The sequence below is a fragment of the Anser anser genome (assembly GCF_964211835.1).
Source record: "Anser anser genome assembly, chromosome: 4".
NCBI classification, from domain to species: Eukaryota; Metazoa; Chordata; class Aves; order Anseriformes; family Anatidae; genus Anser; species Anser anser.
The window spans coordinates 65827944-65849069 of record NC_139724.1 but is presented as its reverse complement, the minus strand read 5'-3'; the positions used below and the strand labels follow the sequence as shown (position 1 = coordinate 65849069).

Genomic DNA, 21126 nt, shown 5'->3' with positions numbered 1-21126 from the left:
ATAGCCAAAAGATGCATATGTCAATTAAGATACTAGCAATTACAAGTGGGAATAAGTAGTTCAAACAGATTTGGACTAAAAAAAAAGTAATTGCTGGGATAACAAAGCTCTTAAACTTGAAGGTGATTAATTATTTTTCTCATTTCCTTATTTACATAATTTTACTTGTGCTGCAGCTTGTGACTTATGATAGTTTCCTGCACTGTGTAGACTTTTCCTCTTCCTCCACAGCCTGAAGATGTGTCCTCTGGATTTGGAATAACCCTTCAGAAATGTGCTGTGGTAAGTTTTTTGGTGTTTTTTTTTGTTGTTGTTGTTTTGTTTTGATTTCATTTTTTTTTTCATGTCTCTTGTTAATTTGATAGGAAATTTGTACTCAAAAAGTGTCCTTTAAAACTGGAAACAGAATTGTACCCATACTGTGTATTTGGGAATATTTCCATTTTTCTGTTGAGATGGTTGCACCCTCTGCAAGAGGAGCAATTTTGCATTGTTGATTCAAAACTGAATTAAGTCAGTGAAATCTTTTCTCAGACTACAGGGGATTGGGGTTTTTGACTAGTGTTAAATACCTCGGTATGAATCTATAAAGAGTATAAATGTGCAAAAGTTAGTGAGTTCTGTGTATCAGTCAGGAGGCTGGGTAATGACAGAGAGAAATTTCTTTAGAGAATGTGATGAGCCTTTTTAGGTGTTCCTCTGTCTTCCATGTGTGCCCTACCTGTCTCAAGTGTGGACTCCTTTCAAAGCATGGGGAGCTGAGCCCTGTGAAGCCCGCTGTGTCTGGGGACATCCTGTCACAAAGCCATGGAAGAGCCCATGTGTCACCATCAGCATACTTAGTGGGACTCAGCTACAGTATTTAATAGATAAAAGTTTTCATTTGGCTTGCATAAAATACATATGAGGAGCAAAGACCTCCCTGCTGTAAAGAATTTTTAAACTTTCCGTTTTACATTTTTAGGTGGCATAGATCTACCTATTATTTTTCCTTTCATTTTTTCTCCTATTTTCTTTTTTCTTTTTCCCACACTGGCTGAATCAAATCTGAATTTTTTATCATTAGAGACAGTTCACCATGCTTGTCCCTTTGAGAGAGAAAGTGCATCCAACTTTAAGGCAAATCTGAATTCAGCCATTGAAATGTTTCATATGATGACAGAGAATTTAGTACCCAGTACAGAAGAGGTGACATTATGACCTGCGCCAGATCATTTACACAGAGAATGAATATGCATCACATCTCATGGCACTAATTATGTATAATGTCATTATTGAAGTAGCTGCATATCATAATTAATGAGGCCAAATAGTGAAAATTTCAAGCATAAGAAGCAGTGACACAGAATCTTCAGGGTTTTGCACTGTGGATTCTCAATTTTTGTATCAAAGCTTCTCAGAATGAGAGTTTGAGACAATTACATATTGTTTTTTCTGCTATTCATAGCACAGCCTCATACAGACTCATTAAAAATTGTGAAATCCTGCTGTACCAGATGAAAGATAGTCAGTTGTAGATGCTAGGATTACCAGAAAATAATTGTAATGTGCTACCTGTTGTACATTACTGAAAACTGTGCAACTGTATGTGAATTGTCTTCCATGTTGAAATGCATTTCATGTTTTATTTCCCTTTGCTTACCTTGTCATCCTCTTCAATCTTAATTCATCTGAACAGATGCTTTCCTGCTAAGAGGCAGACTGGCCATATGGTTGTCTTTAGCTGTTTTAAATGAAAAAAAAAGTGAATTTTGCACATTTCCTACCCACCACCTGTAAGTGACTCCTCAGAGCATGCAGATGACATATGTTTACTTCTTGAAGGCAGTATTTTTCCAACATCTAATCATAGAAATACCATGATTGAAATTGGGGTGTTTAAATTTTACCCATGCTTTGAGGGCCCAGTCCTTCATTCTTTCACAAGAAAGAAGTTCCTGTAGGACTTCATTCCACAGTGTGGCATGAACACTTCTCAGGTAGTACTTTGTAATGATAGTAATCTTTAGCAGAGCTGAAATAAATCTTTAAATTTGTCTGTTTGGCTTTTAAAACTTTTACCTGTCTCATTTCTGTTTTCTAAGCGTTCTTTCATTGCATGTCATCTTTGTTCAAACTTCTTGGAGATGCTCTGTTCCTTTCACTCCTAAGCTAATTCCTCCTAAAATGTTCTTGCTCTTGCTGTGGTTCTTTCATTCCACTCACCCATGTACCTTAAGTGACATCTGTTGTAGGGGGTGATAACACTTCAGTGGCAGAGGAAAACCGAAATAAAGCGCTTATCACCATTGTCAGTGGCTGCCATTGTGCTTTGTTTCTGTAGTTGGCTGGCAGCGTAATCATCTGCTCCAAATGCAAGAAAAAATATCTTGTTGCTACTTAGAATAGCAACTCAAAGGAGATGTCCAGTGGCCAGTGATCCCAATGGCAGCGGCATATGGAGGAGATTCTTTCTAGGAGAGGTCAAATCCAACGGATTACCTGCTGCTTCATTCTTTTCTGTTATTTCATCCACTGCTATCAGTAGATGAAAAATAATCCAAATTTTCCCCATTGCCATTTAGCTTAAAATTCATTGCCATTCAGAAATAATGAAAGTAAAACCTCTATTTGAAGTCATTGACAAATGTAAAAAACACAACCTTTTGGCTGCCTGAGGAAAATTGCAGTAGGAGATAGGTGATAGATTTTTGATTCCTCAGAAGGGTTGCTTTGTTAAGTCACTGAATTAAGATTTTTGTTAAATGAAATGAAGAGAAAATGCAAATTTAGTTGGAGAAAGATAATGAACTGTATGTGGGAGTGTGCATTAAACCTCTTAACTAAAGGAAGGAGAGGAGTAGCGCTGCCAGATTCCTTCACCTACCTATGAATATACACATCCTACTTTTTCTGCCTATTCTGTTGTAAGAATTTAGCTAAATTACTGTTTACATCTCCTCTCTCCAGATGTAAAGGAATATATTTGTGTCTGGTTAAAAGCATGGGAAGAGATCATGAAATCCTAATTTTTCCCTTCATCTCAGAGAAGAGCAAGAGAAAGGTATGGGAAAGTAAAGGAAGGGAAAGGCTTTCTGTTTTCCCAACTTTTCCCAGCTCCTTCTCTTGGTAGTGCATAATTATTTGTGTGCACAAGCCCATCCACGCTTATTGTGGAACATAATATTGTATTAACAACTTGTGCAGTTTGAACCTGGGGTCTTTCAATATGTGCTTTCTTGATTCATTGATTGGGTCAGGGTCTCTGCTTTGTGGCTTTGGATTTTCTTTTTGCGACTTTGAAGCTTTTTTTCCTGTTTCATTTTGTTGTGTTTTCTAAAACAAGTTTCTAGCTTTGTGACTGCATAGGAAAGGTTGAAAGATATGCTGACTGCATCATACCAGTTCAGAAAACCAGGAGACAGAGAAAATCTGCCCCAAATATATCGCACTTTTAACATTTGGTGTTTTTAAATCTCATAAATGTTGGGTCTAGTTCATGACATATGAACGTATGAAATTGGCAAAGCTTTCTTCACAAATGTGATCAGGCCTACTTTTATACCTGCTGGCATTTATTTGCAGAATCTGGTACAATAGGTAGTTGTTTTTTTCCCCCATAAGATTTATTTAATACAGTTGAGTTTGAACTTGCTGTAATGAGTTTGGAAAATTTAGTGTAGTATAATGAGAAGAGCTACTTACATAAACAGATTTATTCAAATGCAATGATTGTCATTTATGTAGGAAAATGCAAACTAAGTAAATATAATTTTAATAAATCTTTTTTTTTCCTCCTTGATTCATAAAACATTCTGAAACTTTCATCTGTTTCTATGTTGAATTAAAATGAAATGCAGGGGTCAAGGTGTACAATAAAATCATAACTACATATGTTGCATCCTGTGGCTGCAATAAATTGTATGATTTCTGACATCTCTCACAATTAATGTTTTTAGTACTCATTTCGGGGGGGGGGGGGGGGGGGCTGCTTTATTACTATTTTTCCTAGTGTCCAGAGAGAGAAGAGACATTTCCTTTAAAAAAAAAAGGGGGGGGGGGGGGGGGGGGGGAGAAAGATTGTGCAATAACCAAAGTGTGATTCAGGGACAAAGTGTTAATTTGGTGTCATTATTAGAAGACCACTATGCCATCATGGCTATGTTATGGGCCATCATATTTATAGGCCTGATGGAGTTTTGGACAGTTTTGGCTTAATACAATTTTATAAGGGAAGGCACTTTGAAAGGTGAGAGGTCAGTAAGTGACTCTGTGCTCAAGGTAATTTCATTTAGAGGGTGTAATTATTCAGTGAGAGTTAATGAATGCCTAATGGAATAAATAGATAAAGTCATGTGACTGTGTGTTGCTAGAGATTGCTTATTAATTTATGAACTTCATCTCTAACTGGAAACAGAGCCTTGAACTCCAAGTCTGCTAGTGGCTCCATCAGCCCTTATGTGGGAAGGGCAAATGGAAGCAGCTGGCACCCTTTGGAGCTTGTGGTTGCTGTGGAAAAAGAGAACTAGAGAACAAAAATGCATGAAGAGAATGAATTGGCATTGAGGACAGCTTGCAAAAGAAACATCTTCATGATACAAAAGCTAAGAATTTTCCAGAATCTGGTTATGAAGTTATGTTCCAGTTCTGTGTGTCACAGGGGTATTCGTATTCTTGTTTTCACTTACTTCTGGCTTAGCAGGAACTGGGTTTCCAACTTCTGTTTTATGTCCCTTTGTCTCCGAGCAACATCCAGGCATACCAAAGATTAAAATCTCCTTGGGAGTTTGCGATCAAACTGAGTGTAATGCTGTTTGCAGGTTTCTCAGAATGCCTTCAGAAAATTGGCTTACACAAATAGTGAACTATTTACTAGCAATCAAGACTACAGATTTTGCTGTTGATGCACATAGAGCTGTTTTGCACCATTAGTATCTCTGTTTTCAGGTGGACGTTGAACATGATCCTCAAACTGCCTATGTTAGACTTCTGATTAATAATACCAACACACTGCTCTCAAGGAACATTACTGATCTTATCCTCCTGGACAATATCACTGGTCTACATGTTCAAAAAAACAGTGGTAATAAGACAACAGATGGTGTACAGATTTACAGGAAAAGATTCTTGCAAGGTAACAAATTCTGCAGAGAAGTAGCTTTGATTACACATGTGGAAGAGCATCTGTTCAAATCAGGATATTTATTTATTTTTGATGATGTAAACTCTGTAATTATTAGTTAATATTGGTGAAATACCCTATAACAAGTTTTGTGCTGCAGTTTAAAATTCTATTAATTCCCATTTTGGCTCCCACCTTTGAACTGCCTCTTCCAGGCACGGAAGTGAGCCCTTGTGCTCTGTAAAAGTCACTGCTATCAAACCGAAACAGAATCTTTCATGATGGTATTTGTTCGTTTTGGAGATTTTAAAAAACTGCTGCACAAACAATTTTAATTGAAATGTCTTTCCTATTTAGCCAAGCTAAAAAGGTAGAAAGTAAGCAAACAGTTTACTGAGTAGTGGCTTTAAAACCATGGCGGATTAGCTTGCTGAAGTAGGAGTACACTGGAATTGCAAAAGGCCATGCAAACAAGCAGAATGATTAATCAGAAAGAAGGCAGCTCTGCTCTGTATCCATTTTTCACTGACTTGAGCAAATTATAAAATTGAAGCAAATAATAGACCAAAATGACCATTCCGGTCTTGGAGTTAGTTTGTTCCTTAGATAGCAGTTGGATCCTTGCACATTCATAAAAATTTTGCTTTCTTGATTCCTTTATCTTTCCTTTCCTAAGCACATGTGTAAGAGGTAGAAGATGTGCACAGAAAATTAATACATTGCTTGTTAGGGTTATGATTTTTTCACGTGGGGGATGTGCTGTGTTGTAAAGGAAAAGCTCCAGTGCTGTCCCAGGTCTTCCTTAGAGAACTTTGAGAAATTTTCCTGGGATAAAGTAAATTTATCCATATTCTTCCTCTCTGGACTATGCTGGTAGGCTCTGGCTGCCTCCCCTACTGAGGAGCTTACTGCAGCTAGGCTCCTAGGAGAGCACTTTTGCCGGTGAGGAAGCACAGTCTAAAGGGGAGCCTGAAAAGCTCCTCAGATGTTTTATTCATATTGGACTTGCTTTTCATATTTTGCAAACATCTGTAACTGCAGCTGAGCTCAGCTGGGTGCTCAACTCTTCAGTCTTCTTGTGTTAAAAAAAAAGTGCAACTCTGCTGGGTTATTTTCGAGACAGTGTAGCTACTGTTTTATTTAAGAAAATGCAGACATAATTCCTTAAGAGGCCAATATTGTATGGGTAAATGTACCTCATCTACAAACTTTTTTCCTTTCTTTTAACAGTTGGAGAATACTTTGCAATCAACTACACTGCACTTCTTGATGCAAAGGAAACATGGAATGGCAGGGTCTTGACATTGCCTGCAAAGTTAACTTTCAGGAGTTCATCACAGGTATTTCCTGTACAAGTCTTGAAAGCAGTTCTTGTTCAGAGGGCTGGAGTACCTCTCGGATGAAGAAAGGCTAAGAGAGCTGGGAGTGTTCATCTTGGAGAAGACAAGGCTCCAAGGAGACCTCACTGCCGCCTTTCAGTACCTAGAGGGGTCTTATAAAAAGAGTGGAGAGGGACTCTTTACTTGGGTAGATAATGATAGGACAAGGGGGAATGGTCTTAAACTGAAAGAGGATGGATTAGATTAGACATTAAGAGGAAATTCTTCACTGTAAAGGTGGTGAGGCACTGGAACAGGTTGCCCAGAGAAGCTGTGGATGCCCCGTCCCTGGAGGTGTTCAAGGTCAGGCTGGATGGGGCCTTGGCCAGCCTGATCTAGTGGGTGGCAGCCCTGCCTATGGCAGGGGGGTTGGAGTTAGACAGTCTTTAAGGTCCCTTCCAGCCCAAGCTATTCTGTGATTCTATGGTTGTCTGCCTAAGCTACAAGACCTGTGATGAGGCCTGCATGTACTGCAATGAAGTTCTTAGGCTCCCTGGTTGTTTAACATGAATTTTTAAATATGTGAGTTATTCTTCAAAGGTTAGGAAGTCTTAGGCCTCCTTAAATAGGTAAAGGATGTTTGTGTGTTGTCCTGTAGCATTTCTCTCTACTTTTTATATTTCTTTCCAGTTTATCTGTGCATCCTGAAAATAACAGTATCCTACCTCCTTATATGTGTCTTCCTGTAGTCTGTGAGAGGTTGAAGTTTTGACACATTTTTATTAAAAAAATACTTTCTTGTAACCAAAACCACTGTTTCAATATGAGCGTTTTGAGGACCTTGAAGAGATTTTTGAGAGAAGCTGGGCAATCTCCATCTTTGGTGATTTTTTGAGAACTCAGTTGCACCAGGCTCCAAGAGAACTGATCATAGATCTAAAAACACTGGAATTAGCCTAAGTAGGAAGCAGAACTAATGACACAGGAAGAGTGGTTTCCTCCAAAGTAACTTATTCCTCATTCTTAAATATGGTTTGATATTTTCCCCAAGGTTTTCGTAAGTGCATGTAGTTAGACCTTGCAGATATATTTTCATTTCCAGCTGCTGTATCTCGCTTGTTTTAGAGGAAAAAATGATTGATGCGCATAAGGGCATACTAGAGAGACAGCAAGACTTCAAAAACCAAGGAACGATAAGAGTAGAGGATACAGGTGGATGTTTAGCAGAACTGATAGACGCTGAGCTGCAAACTTTGATCCCTGCAAGACATATGCAGTGACTTTGACTCCTGTTCTGTACACTTTCAGTCACCACGGATTTTATAAGTGTCGAAAAAGTGTAAATCTGTGAGCACTGAATAAGCCTGTGCATGGTTAGGAGGGGTGTATATCCCACAGAGCACTGTTACCGGTACATTTAGCTATCAGATTTTATTCAGCTTTACACTTTGTGAGAAGTATAGCATTTCTTTTGAGGAGAAGCTTTTGTAACAACTCTGGGCTGTTTGCCATTGTTATAAATTGGATTCTGCTCATTTTTTAATGCTTGTAATATTTTTATGTTTCTTTCAGAATAAAACACATCTCGTATCATTGATGGCATCGTTCACCATAACTGAAGAAGAAAAGACCAAGGTAAATGCTATGACTTGGCATTACACTGACTCCTCTTCTTAAACTCATGGATAATCTAAACTAAATCTTAGGGGGCTAAGATTGTACTTAGGTACTTAAATCTCATCTGGCTATTAATCATAGACAAGTTCTGCCTTCTCCAATTTTAAGAGGAAGAAAACAGGAGTCAAGATAGTGGGGCTTTGTTGTCTTAAAGCAGCAATATTTAGCACAGAAAATCTACAAATTTCCATTATATTTGTAGCCTTTTTTTTTTCTTTTTTAATCTGAAGCATTGTCCAGCCACAGAGAACTGTGGTGAGGAAATTGCTCACGTGCTCATGGGCATAGCTACCAGAAGAAAACTATTTGCCTTTCCAAAAGTGTGGAGTTATCCTCCACCTATTGAGAAGATGTTTGTGTATCATGCTGAAATGAGTGAGATGTATTTTGTGAGATTGTATTTTGTCCATAGCTTCAGGTATCATAAATGTTCTCAATCTTAAATTTTATTTTATTAAAAATTATTTAAAACTGTTCATATTGTGGTGAACGGTGAACAACCAAAGTGCTTATGTGACTATGTGGATTCTAAATGTTGACTTGGGGCTAGAAAAATGAAGAATTACTTACAAAGCCATGCCAGTACCATGCTAAGCTGGTCCTGTGAGCTTACATGTGATTTAATTGCACGCTTGTTGTTGTGCTGTTCTTTAAAGTTTTTCATACCCTGTGGATTTTCTCTTCTGTATTGCTGAAAGACAGTGCTTGGTTGCTTGTGACAAGGTAAATGAAAAAATACCGGTTATGAAAAATGTGGGTTATGAAAAAATACGAGCGTAGCTTACCTGCTGGCCCATGCCAGATGTCTTCCCACAGTGCTTCAGGGGCTGTGAATACTGCATGTCTCTGCCCTTGGCTGAGTGGTTTTGATGCTGAATAGGAAGCTATAGTGAAAGCAAAAAGCATTTTTCCTGTCTAGCTACATTGCATGGGATTTGTGATAATAATTACGTTGACCTGATTGTTCCCAGGCTTGTTTCCCTCAGCATCCTTTAAATCAGTGGGAGCGCAGCAACTTTTGAAAGAAAATCAGGCCTGGAATGCCTCTTCGCCTCACACTATTGAGATGGCTTAAGAAGTTAGCTTTGCATAAGTGTTTTGAGACTCACTGATGTGCCAGTGGTTTGGAGGTCAGCCTGCAGTGCCGAACTGGTCCTGTGCTGTGGCTTGTATGGAGTCTCTGGTTCCCCATGCCACAGCATCCACCATGATGCTTTCAGGCATTACAGCCTGTAATCCAAGGCTGTATCCAAGGAAATGGACTGTACCTCCAAAACTCGTTTTACTGTCGTATAAAAGCACAGATAATTCCCTATCCAAGGACTTTTTTCCATAAGCAGCCAGTAAAAGGATCAAATTCTGCTGTTAAATTAGAATAAATACTTTCTAAATTGCAGACTGCATTTGATTGTTGCTTCCTGTGCTGAATTCTGTTTGTTCTATGGAATGCTCCCAGCTTTCTGCTTTACGAGATGACCAAGCCCTGCTTGCAAGCGGCATGTTAATTATTTACACTTTCTAGCCCCAGCAGAGTGATTATTTTGTGGTGAAACATTATACTAGTAGCTGTGCTATATTTTTTTTATGCAGACATCTCAAAGAACTAAACAAACATTAAATTAACTTTTGCTACATGGAGCATGAAGTAAAAATTAATTTTTAATGCCATTCCATTTAAAGATTAAATTAAGACCTGAAGTGAAAGGCCTGCAAAGATATTAGTTGAATTGTAGTTCCAGTGCTCCTGCTATTCTTTTCTGACTCTGTCTCATGGAGAAACTGGTACGATGTACACAAATTAGGGAGTTTTATCAATTGTCAGTTACCTGTTTATTCTGAACTCCTATTAGTGCTTTATCCCAGTGTTGTTTACTGAGTTTTATTGAATCAAGAAATGGCCATTAATTTCAGGAAGCCAACATCAGACTGATTTTTCAGAGGCTCTGGGCAACGTCAAATGTCACTAATTTCAACGAGATTTTGGAGAGATTAGCAACATAGGCTATTAAGTACAGTCTTCCCAAAAGTCACAGCAGCTACAATTCAATCCGTGAGATATCTGTTGTTGGAATTACAGAGGCATTTGGACTAGGTGGACATAAAGGCATGCAGACTTCAAAATCTATGGAAAATAGACACTTGTTGGAAAATATTAATAAATAAAAATTACTAATTGTAATTTAATGCTGAGTAACCCTGAAGTTTTATGAAGCCATTTAAAAGTAATTTACTATGTTGCTTACTGCTGTGATCTTTAAGTCTGATCTTTGTATATATAGGAAAATTAATTTAAATAATATGGTCTTTTCATTTCAGATTTCATATAGCCATGCCATCCATGCTTCAGGGTTCTTCATTGCTTTTTTTGTTTCCTTTGTATTGACATGTGCTGTTTTTTTCATTCTTTACCAAACCAAAGTATTAAAATGGAATTTCCATAGTAAAAACCAGGTGAGTCATACTTTCTGTAACGGTACTTTATATAATTTTGTTATTAATCATCTCTGCTGATATAACATGCAAACTAATACGGATTGCCTAAAGTGTTTTTGAAGCTAAATAAAAAGGCACCAAGTGCTGGATTGAATTCACTGGTACTATAATCTCTACAACCCCAAATCTTTAGCACAGTCAGATTTAGAGGTGATATAATAATAGTCTGATCAAAAGAACTGCTGTCAATAACTGGTTGTTAAGCTTCGTAGGGGAGCGATACTACCCACTGGCTTTGCATTTGTTTTCATCTTCTTCCTTGTCCTCATCTCTCCTTTTGCTCCCAGAATGAGAGGTAGAATAACTCTGAGTAGATCACTCACCTTGAATGCAGAAGGCATGAGTCCAAACTGTATTTCTGATTATCAGGAACAGGGGTTTGAATCTGGGTCTCTTAGATCTTTGGATTTACCTTGGTCTCTCGAGTGATTAAGCAAAACAGTTGGGTTTGGAGATGGAGCATTTACAGTGCTCTTTATCCAGATCATTCCAGTTCGTAGAAAGTGTTTCAGCACATACTGGGTCAGAGAGAGAAAATACGGTCTGATGAATGTTCATCAGATTGGCCCAAGTTCCAGTCCTTGCTTTTTAAAATTATTTTGATATTTATATGAAGTAGAACAACTTCAGTGGGAGGGAGGTAGAGACCTCAATCACTATTACAGTGATGAGAACAATCCTCTAAGAAAGGCGGGTGTCAAAGGTTTGAAACCTTCCTCTGCTCAGGTGGTGGTAGATCTCCTACTGGGTTGCCAGGTCAACAGGCAGTGTCGCTCTGTCTATTGCAATTTCACTTGGGCATGGTCTGAATATGTTGGTTTAGGTAGGAAGCGATGATACAGGTGAGAGACATATAATTTGAGACTCCCTCTGGGGCTGTTGGATAGTATAAACTGTGCTGGCTGGTGCTGTCAAACTGAGACAATTAAGACTGACAGAAATTTAAGTGGTAGCTGTGTTCTCATTCTACTTTTGGATTTCAGTTTGATATTTTTTCTTCAGTGGTCTGATTTCTCAAACGCCCAGAAAGCTTTGATTTCTAATCTATAATGAAAGTGTCTGTTTAAAGGTTTCAAAAAAATTCCACGTTAAGTTTAAAGATTTGGTTGAAACATTTCTGTAGGCACATTAATCTGGCTGTCTGGAGAGCACATGGGGGTTTTATTCTTCCTATGCCAACCGACTTCAAAACGAAGAAACCCTTTAGATGTGTTTCTCAGGGACACTGCTGTGCTGTGGCGTTTGTGGAGTGTGGAGGCAGTCCAGGGATGGTAATGCACTTGCAGTGCTCTGCTCTTCTGCATAGCAGTTGGAGTGCTTTTGCACAGAGGACAGATGTGTTGAGAAGCATGTACCCAGACGTAGCACTCTGCTCGGAGACCTCAGCTTCCACATATTGCTCTGCTTGAGACAGGCAATCTGGGAAGCATTGCAGTGGGGCATAGCACATTTCAGAGGCTGGGGTGGTCTTGCTGGAGATAATTTGTTTCAGGACTAGATGTGTGCAGTTTGCTTTATACAACTACCAGTATTGGTTTCCTATCTCTAGGTAAAAATGCTGTGTCAGATGTAACTTTTTACAATGTACGATAGATTTTGAAGACAGTGCATGTGCTAAGTCATCTATATTTGCTCTACTGAAGCAACAAAAAGTGAGGAAAAAAGATGTATTTTCTTTGTGATTTAAATTCTGTGAACAACTTATCTTTTCTATTATTTTTGACAAATGACAAAAGAAGGTTTTATTTTTTTAAATAGATTTGCAGTAATTTTTCTATCTAATGATAGGTAAATTTGTAATTCGTCTCATTATGCAGAGGGGATCCAGTCTCAGACCAGTGGATGGACCAGATGAGCTCAGAAATCACTTCCAGCTTTACTCTCTCTGGTTGAAAATTACTACATTAACAATTTTTATTTCCTTTAGGCCTGAAGAAATAATCCCTTTCCATTTAAAGGGCTTGTCTTTTTTTTTTTTTTTTAACAGAAAAACCTCAGATAACATTGTTATAAAAAAAGACCAATTTGGTCCTAGCATGAGCTACTTACAGCAATTTTCTGTATAGTGATTTTCTTAGCCCATCTCAAGGGAGTCTCACTGACCTGTGAACTGTCTAGTAGTATAATCTTGCCATATGTAATGTGTATACCATAGAAATTTTTAAAAAAATTTTACTAGAAAGTTTATAGTAGAAAATAACCTCCTTGGAAGGCTTTTGCAAGCCTACTGATGTCAATGTAAAGTCTGCTATCCTTTGCATTAATTTCTTCATTAGTACTCCTGATCAGTTATATAAAAAAAGTTCAGCCTGAGACAAAAGTATTACAGTTGATCCTAGATATGTATTTGAACTACACAATTGCTCTATACCGTTTCCAGCTGTACAATGTGATGATAAGTGGGAGTCTTTCCAGTAACTCAGGGTTACCTGCAATAAAATGAGATCAGCTTCACTGTAAGTTTTTTTTATAATCTGAAGCTTACTTTTGTCTTCTTCTTTTTTAGGAGATACAACATGAACTCAGTCAAAATCACAAACTGGAACATTCTCAGTTCAATTCAGGTGATCTCTTTAGTGAAGATGTAATTATGAATGACCAAATCATTGATATACTGACCTTTGAAGAATCGGGGAATATGCTTCAGGCTTTAGAAGAGTAAGAATTCCTGCTGTTACATCACATTAATCACATTTATCGTCATCTAAATCTTTGAACATGTTTTGACTATGTACCCTTTAATTGTTATTTTTGTAGTGTCTATTTGCACATATGACTGCGTTACCTTAGGTTTTTGAAATGTATTAAGATAGCCATCTGTGGGAACTGAAAATTGTCATAATTTACATTGCTTCACTTATAGAAGTCACAGCTCTAGATAGGCCTGAGGCATGCAAGTTTTCCAATTCAAATGAACATCTGTTTTTGCTTCCCTGTGGTTCATTAAATGAGGGGAAACTTCTGTGTACAAGATGATGTTGAAAGGGTATATTCTACAATTGCTGAACACAGTTCTGCTTTCAGAACTGTGGCTTTTATCCTAGCGCACCCCTTCTGGGTGCTGGCATTTCTGTGTAGCAGCGTATTTTGGAAACACCTGGATCAGAGTCTAAGGAGTGACAGTTTGTAGTGCTAACAGAAAGATACCATGTAGATGGGATCAGCAGGACCACTGGGTAGAGCAGAGAAACTCTCCTGGTTTTGTTGAAAGGCCAGTCAGGGTTGTTTGACAGAAACATGCAGCTAATAAAGGGCATCTGTTCTTCAGCAGAACTGGAAAAAAGGTCTGATGTGAGGACAGAGCAGATTTTGTTTGTTCTAAGACTGAACAAAGTTAGCTCCTGGCAAGTCAGGTTACAGGCAGTATTATGCAACTATAAAATCTGCAGAAGATGAAAAGGGAAAATTAAGGGACCATGGAAGTAATTTTCTTTGTTAACTAACAGCATTATTATTTCCTGCATTTTGTTGATAATTAGGATGCTTATCTCTGTGAATTGCACGTTGGTCTTTGCTTTTATAACTATATAGCAATGCAGGTTTTTAAAAGACTTATCCTAGAAATTGTTATGTGAATGTTAAAAAGAAGAGGGCCAAACATTTTTAAACTCATTTCAGTATTATTTTATATTAGAGATAGTGAATATCTTGCTAGTTTTAACAAAAATACTGGACTGCTTTGAGATGCGTTGTGATTTAGAAAGGTAAGTATTCTTGCAAACCCTTAAAAAGGATTATTTGAATAACTGGATTATTTATATAGCTAAACCCTTAAAATGGGATTCATTTCTTAGTTTGAGTACGTGTCCTGGGGCTATGTTTTTGTAATATTCTTATGCAGTTAATGCAAATGTCTCTCTTGTTTCTGCTTCTTTCCTCCCTTCCGTGTCCTTTTTTTATATATTTTTTTTTAATCAAACCACTTCATTTATCTGCTTCCCATTCCAACAATTTCCTTTAGGTAACAGTTTGAAATTTTATGACTGATTTAATTGATTTTCCATTGTAATAAAGGAAGTAATTTTAGAACACAAGTGGAATTAGTGTACAGCCGATGCTTGCTATATGATTGGAGTACTTGTAGGAAGTTCTTGCAACTGTATGGAGTCAGATCTGGCCCCAAAACAGGCACTTGTTTGAAGCATTCCTCATTGAAGGCAGTAAAGGTGTCCAGTAGGATATAAGTTACAAAGTCACTTACGCAAAATTGAAAATACTGCTTCAAAAATGGCCTCAGAACTGCTTCAGTTGGCAGTTCTCCTGAAAGCAGAAATGCAGAGATTGTCTCGTCTCTTTGGATGTTCAAGAAAATAAAAGGATTTTCTCAGCTATAGTGTAAAATATTAGATAAAAATGCTGGTATAGTCTGAAATAGCAGGAATAGAAAGGAATGCTTTCATGTCATTACACCATCCTACACGAACAACAGTAGATATGCTCACTAGACCCATTTGGGGGATTTATCTGTCTTAGGGCACCTGGATTCATCTGTGTCTGTTTTGGAAACATACTGGACCAGCTTATCCTTACTGATGACTTTTCAGTTGCTGATAGAGCACACTACAATTTTATCATGCAGAGAGCTGTGATTGTAAAACACTACAGTGGCCATCAGCTTATTTTAAGCATTGTGTATGGTCTCCACTGAAACCACTATTCCACATTATTGGATTGAAGAGCATCTGTATTTCTGTTGAATATTTTTGGCTGATTTAAAATCAATGTAAATAGTTATCAGGCTTGGAATTTGCACAGGATTTCACTGATCATAGGAAGCAGAAAGAGCAGAAAGAGTAAGATTTTTAAAAGTGTGATTTTATATTCTGCATGTGGGAGACAACATCTTTTTGTAGAAGAATTCTCCTCTGATAGACATTCTGGTGGACTGTTGATTTAGTGCAGATGTCTAACTTTTTGCCCCAAACCTTTGCATTTGAGTTATCAATCCCTTTACTTAGCTTACCATCTCTGATCATTTCAAAATTTGGCAGTTAGGCAACTAGAAATGTCTGAAAGAGCCTTAGGGAAATGAAATCACTGATGATGATAGGGAAATTAAATCACTCCCTTCATCCCCTCCTCCGTTAGGAATGGGAGACACAAAAAGCAGCATCAGTGTTGATGGCAGATGAAAAAAATTTACTCTATGTTGGGCAAGTTGCTTTTTTCAAGAGAAAACTTTGATAGTCTTCAATTTGTTCGTGCTTTTGTAAGGAGGTGGAGCATCGTAGCAAATAAAATAAATGCTTGTTAGTAAACAGTCACTAATCTTCTTCAGTTTTTGAGTTTTCTATTGATTTTTCTGGGATGAGAATGATAGATGGACCACAAAAACATCCAGAATTGCTGTGGTTCCTCCTTTAAGAGAGGATTGAAAGGGTGATAGATGTTACTGTGAAGGGCTCAGATCAGCCTCTGTTAGGGGTTAGGAAGTAGCCATTGGTATTTATATTATCCCAAATCTTCTTTCATGTATTTTTTTGTCTAGTTTGTTTACCGTTAGGAGATAACACACAGGTGAACTGACCATTCATTGGCACTCATGGGTATTAAATTACTGCATGCCTGTTCCATCTCTTACTGGTGGCACAGTTTATCTGGCCAAATGAGGATCTCTGTGATGGAAACTTCTACACTAACTTGTCCTGAGTTCCCTTTTTTACTCAGTGGTGAAAAAGAGCACTTCTAGGGTATAACACCTCTTAACCTAAAGTAGACATCCAGAAATTAGTCATATGAATGCTGTGCCCAGTGATTCCAAAGTCTGAAGACTGGGCTGATTAACCCAGATACAGGAGTCTGGAGGTGAAACAAATCCCAGTCTTGCAGGATGGTGGGTCTAAAACGCTACAGCATTAACTTAATGCCTATATTAGGTATATGTAATATTTTTCCTGCATTTTTCAACAGCTAGAATATAAACCTTGTTTTATCTCTCATTGTTAGCACTCTTTTATGATACTAAGCCTGGGATGCTTCCCTGTCCCTTAATTTTTGTTCCATATTCTTTACATAAATTGGGGAAGACAGTCCTTTAGTTTCACATCTATATTCCTTAAAGGTTTTCATCTTAGTATTTTAATATATTAACTGTTGTACATTATCCAGGCCTTTAGCAGATTCGAAAGACAAAGATAAAATACTGTACCATTGCCTTAGGGGCTTCTATGACAACAATCTGTGCTAAAAACGGAATAGAGTAATCCTTATTTTTACTGAATTATCTGTTTTAAGGATAGTGCTTTGCAAAACATAATGGGAAAAGAAAGAATGTGCATTTGTAACTTATTAATGGATAATTGCAGTCAATTTGAATGGACTTTGTGCTGAAATTAAATGTTATAGTTTTACCGATTATGGTCACAGAATCATTTTTTCAACAACATTGCATTTTTTTTTTTTTTTTTAACATTTAGTGTTACCCAGTAGAATGGTTGGGTGTTCTGTAAGGAACAAAGGGTTGAGGATTGATTTGTCTCACAGGAGTGACAGTATACTAAGAACTGAGCTTGTATTTTGAACGCAGTGTTTTCATGTCATGTGTATACTGAATATGAATTTCAGCATCATAATCCTACATTTTTTTATTTAGGGAGGCAAAAGTATATGGGCTTTTGTTAGAGATGGGTTGATACTTCACGTATTTCAACCAACAAAATCTTGCTTATATTTTTATTCAGCAAGCATATTCTAGTTTGATAATTCCTTCAGTGTAGCTATGTGTAATTTTCTTTACATGGTGAACATATAAACTTGCCAACGTAACTGATATATTCTTTTTGAATTACGCTGTGATAGTGAACAGGTGTAATCATTCTGATGTTTTGTTCAGTTGTCCAGACACAAATGAGAAAATTACTCAGAAAAGTAAAAGCCACGGAATTTTTTGTCCTCTTTATAGCATGAAGCTAGGTTAATAGTTAATATCTTTTAAGAAGTGACAGTGCCAAATTGTTTAGCAAATACATAGGAGCATGTGTTCAATATTTATGGACAGGGACATCTTCGGAGTGTAGACAGTTTGCGATGTCAGGAGGATTGGCAAGAGAACAAAACATACTTTTAATATTTCATAAGAAAGCTTCTTAGTTACTTACTTTGTGAGTTTAGTCTTAGTAAGTCATATCCTTGATGCACATTATGCAGCAAAATAGTTTGGCTTTTATTCTCAGTAGGTTCCTTACTGTGTATATTCCTTAATATTGGCCCATTGGCAATGAATGCTAATGAGAGGAAGCTATATGATTTGAATATTTAACATAAGCACTAGAAAATCATGTTGCAAAATGTTGTAGGTCTCTTTAACTGTTTATCTGGAACAGAATGTGAAGATAGCTGAGCAGTTTGGCTTTGTGTCCAATGTGATGAAGTCTGACCACCCTCATAGTATCAGAAGATACAGCTATTATACAGGCAACTTTATTTCTTTAAATGACTTTCCACTGCTACAGCTTTTCTTTTTCATCTTTATTTCCTAGAACTCAGCTTACTTGAATTTTGCAAAGCTCTAGCTGAATTTCTGGCTGAACTTGAACCTCATTGCTGATACACAATAAACTCTGCCAATTATTTTGGCAGATCACTAAGTAATATGTATTCACTGAAGCTTATTTTTTTCTGATGGTAGAGGGCATCGAGGCCAACGTACTAGAGAACAAGATCAAAATGTTTCCAGAGATGCTTGACAGAAAAGTCAAAAACAATTTACTACCATATTAGAAGTTCACCTTTTCTTTCTAAATGTAAATTTTTTGCCATACATCTCAGTTTAATTTGCTATGGAGTCAATGTGTTTTTGTTGTTTTTTAAACCTGAATTCAAATGAAACGTAAGAAGAAAAAGCTCACATTGTCATAGCAGCTAGACCTGAATATTCCTCCGTAGAAAATGGTGACAAATAATTACATTTTTAATGCAAAAAAATGGAGGTGCTAAATTTCTGTACTTCATAACTTTTAAAATGTATAACAGAAATTTTAGAATTTTTGGAGGGAGGTCATATTCATAGCTCTGTTTTTGTGCAATGTGGACAATGCAGGAATATAAAAATAAATAATAACCACGTAGATGTAACAGTAAGATAAAGCACCTACACATGGAATGAACCCCAGACTCTGCGTTTGTAGTTCTGTGTTATAAATGCTGTTATAAATTTGAGAAATGCATAAAGTATCCTGTTTTTTTTTCCATGAGAGAAACACAAATGCTTGATAGGTAATAGGAAGTAGCTCATAAGGTAGAGGAAGCAAAGAAAGAATTTAAGAATTGAAATACCTCTGCTCTCTTGCTGTGGCAACTTGAAAGAATTTGATGATGAAACAGCTGCCAAATCTGGTACTTACATGTTCAGCAATTTTTCATGAGTCAGTTTTCTCTGAAGAAGAAACAGTGATCTCTCAGCTCAATTTACCATCTTTTTTATTTTTCCTTAAATCTTTATCTATCTACCACGACAATCCTATTTCTGTGTTTGTCAGCATGTAGTCTTTTTTAGGAAAGCTAAACTTAATCTGTGACTCATCCATGTGAATATATCCTTAGATAATAGTCAAGCCCCTTTCTTAACTATTTTATTCATTTACGAGATGTCCTGTGTTCTCTGTAGGCTCACACTTCAGGTGCTGAGTTTATGCTTAGCTGTGTAGCAGTGTCGTAGGACTGATGGATGACCTCTCCCAGTTCAGAGCTGGCTGCAGACCATTACAGCTACTGGTATAGTGCAAAGCATCTTCTGATGTCCACCAACGCAGATGGGCAAGGCAATACGCCCTGCACAGGAGGGCTGAAGACTTTGGCTTTTGGCATTTGGTAGCTGTTAGTGGTCATTTAGACCTCACGTCTTTACATCTGCTTCTACTGCAGCACAGTTTGGGTTTCTCGCAGAGATTTTCACCTCATCATGGTGCAGCGTGGGTAAGATGCCTCCTCCAGAGTGTTTGCGGTCTCTTTTGTGTCTTGACACAGCTGGAGAGCATGAGAAGCAGAGGGAGGAAGAAGGGAGGGAGAGGCAGAAAGGAGCAAGCTATATCACCACAAATGGGCCACATCAGCACAGTAATTTCATGTTCACTGAAATGAATGAAATAATAGTGTCAGTAGTTGATCAGTGTTTGCTGTTATGCAATTTCCTGTGGTGTTTAAAGCACAAGAGGGTCACCAGGAGATTAATTTTTGTTCTCCTCTTTCTTTCTGTTTTAGAACCAGGATTCTGTAAAATATTAGCATTGATATGCTTCATAGTCTGACTCTGGGGGGTTGGAAATCTCAAGTATAGTCATGAGCTTTTATAATAAAAGCATTCCCCTGTTTAAAAAGCAAAACAAAACAATACAGCCCAATTTACTATATTATTAATCCGTCAATAAATGGATGATTTAGGAAACAAACCACATCCGCAGTTGAATGTGTTTGATGCCCATTATACTGGAATTGGCTTTTTCTGCTTACTGTTACTGGAGCCAGCACTGGAAGGTACTGTTCGAAGTCACAGCTGTGTGATTCTTCTGTCTGACCCCAGAGGGGTTTCCCTGTCCATGTTCACTTCTGTGAAGTGTAACAAGGCAACATGGACCTCAGCACTTCTTTCTCATCCCCTCTTCCCCTCCATGCCTCAGCTTGCCCACTGACATTGTGCCTGCGAGTGCGGTGCCATGTGCAGGCTGCAATGGGTGCCCCGGGCTGGAGGGGCCGTGTTTCCCCCCTGTGCCTTCCTCCTCTTCCCAGCTGGAGCTGGTGCAGCCATCAGGCCATGGTGCCCCAGGTCATGGCTACAGCAATGTGTGCAGCATGGTGGAGTCACAAACCATCCACAAATAGCCTTAAGTCGCATGCTTTTGGCAACGCTGCATACCACAAAGGGAGGCCTTTACAGAAACCGCCACCACGGGGCTCCAGTCTCCTCAGGATGCTGTTGTAGTATGTTACTAACTGAATACCATTTGCAGATGAGAGATGAGTTTTCTAAAAATAAATGATTTGTTTAGTTTTGATGAAAAATATCACTGAAGGGGAATTTGATTGATGTTCTCATCCCTTTAGAATTCAGAAAATTGTGTCACAGTAGTTTCTTACCTTTGTGAACTCTCCAGACACTTAAAAATGTGTCTAAAAGCACTTAGTTCATTTTAGGACTGTGCCATTCAGCAGCTATTAATTCTCCTGTTTTAAAATTCCCTCTCTGGGCCTCCAATTTTAGTAATAAAACTTAAAGACATAATTATTTTGTAGTTAGTTAAAAAACTTTTCCTCTGTTCTTTTGTTTTTGTTTTAATTAACTATGCTTGTTTCTTCCCTGACTCTAGTTGCTTTCCTGTATTCATTCATTAGGTCTGTGGAAGACATCAGAAGTTCAGACACACTCTCTGCTTCTCTGTGTTTGGCATCTGGGATTCTCACCTCCCAGATCTTCTCTGACAGATCTTTAAACACTCTTCCTCTTCAAGTGAGTGAAAAATCTTTACACTTGCTGTTTGCAGCTTCATTTTCTGTCTGTTTGCTTCTCATTTCCACTCCCCTTTTGTATTACGTACCTGCTGT

General features: G+C 37.8%; 1 protein-coding gene across 1 annotated transcript in view; it reads left to right on the top strand.

Annotated features, from left to right (window-relative positions):
- The window catches only part of EVC2 (EvC ciliary complex subunit 2), a gene marked incomplete at its 5' end in the record, with an annotated part of 70679 nt that overhangs the window by 10079 nt on the left and 39474 nt on the right, over positions 1-21126 (top strand). Inside the window, 6 exon segments of the mRNA XM_083834455.1 lie at positions 232-282; positions 4927-5113; positions 6332-6441; positions 7993-8055; positions 10414-10548; positions 13097-13248. Coding sequence (XP_083690581.1) covers positions 232-282; positions 4927-5113; positions 6332-6441; positions 7993-8055; positions 10414-10548; positions 13097-13248 — 698 coding nt within the window.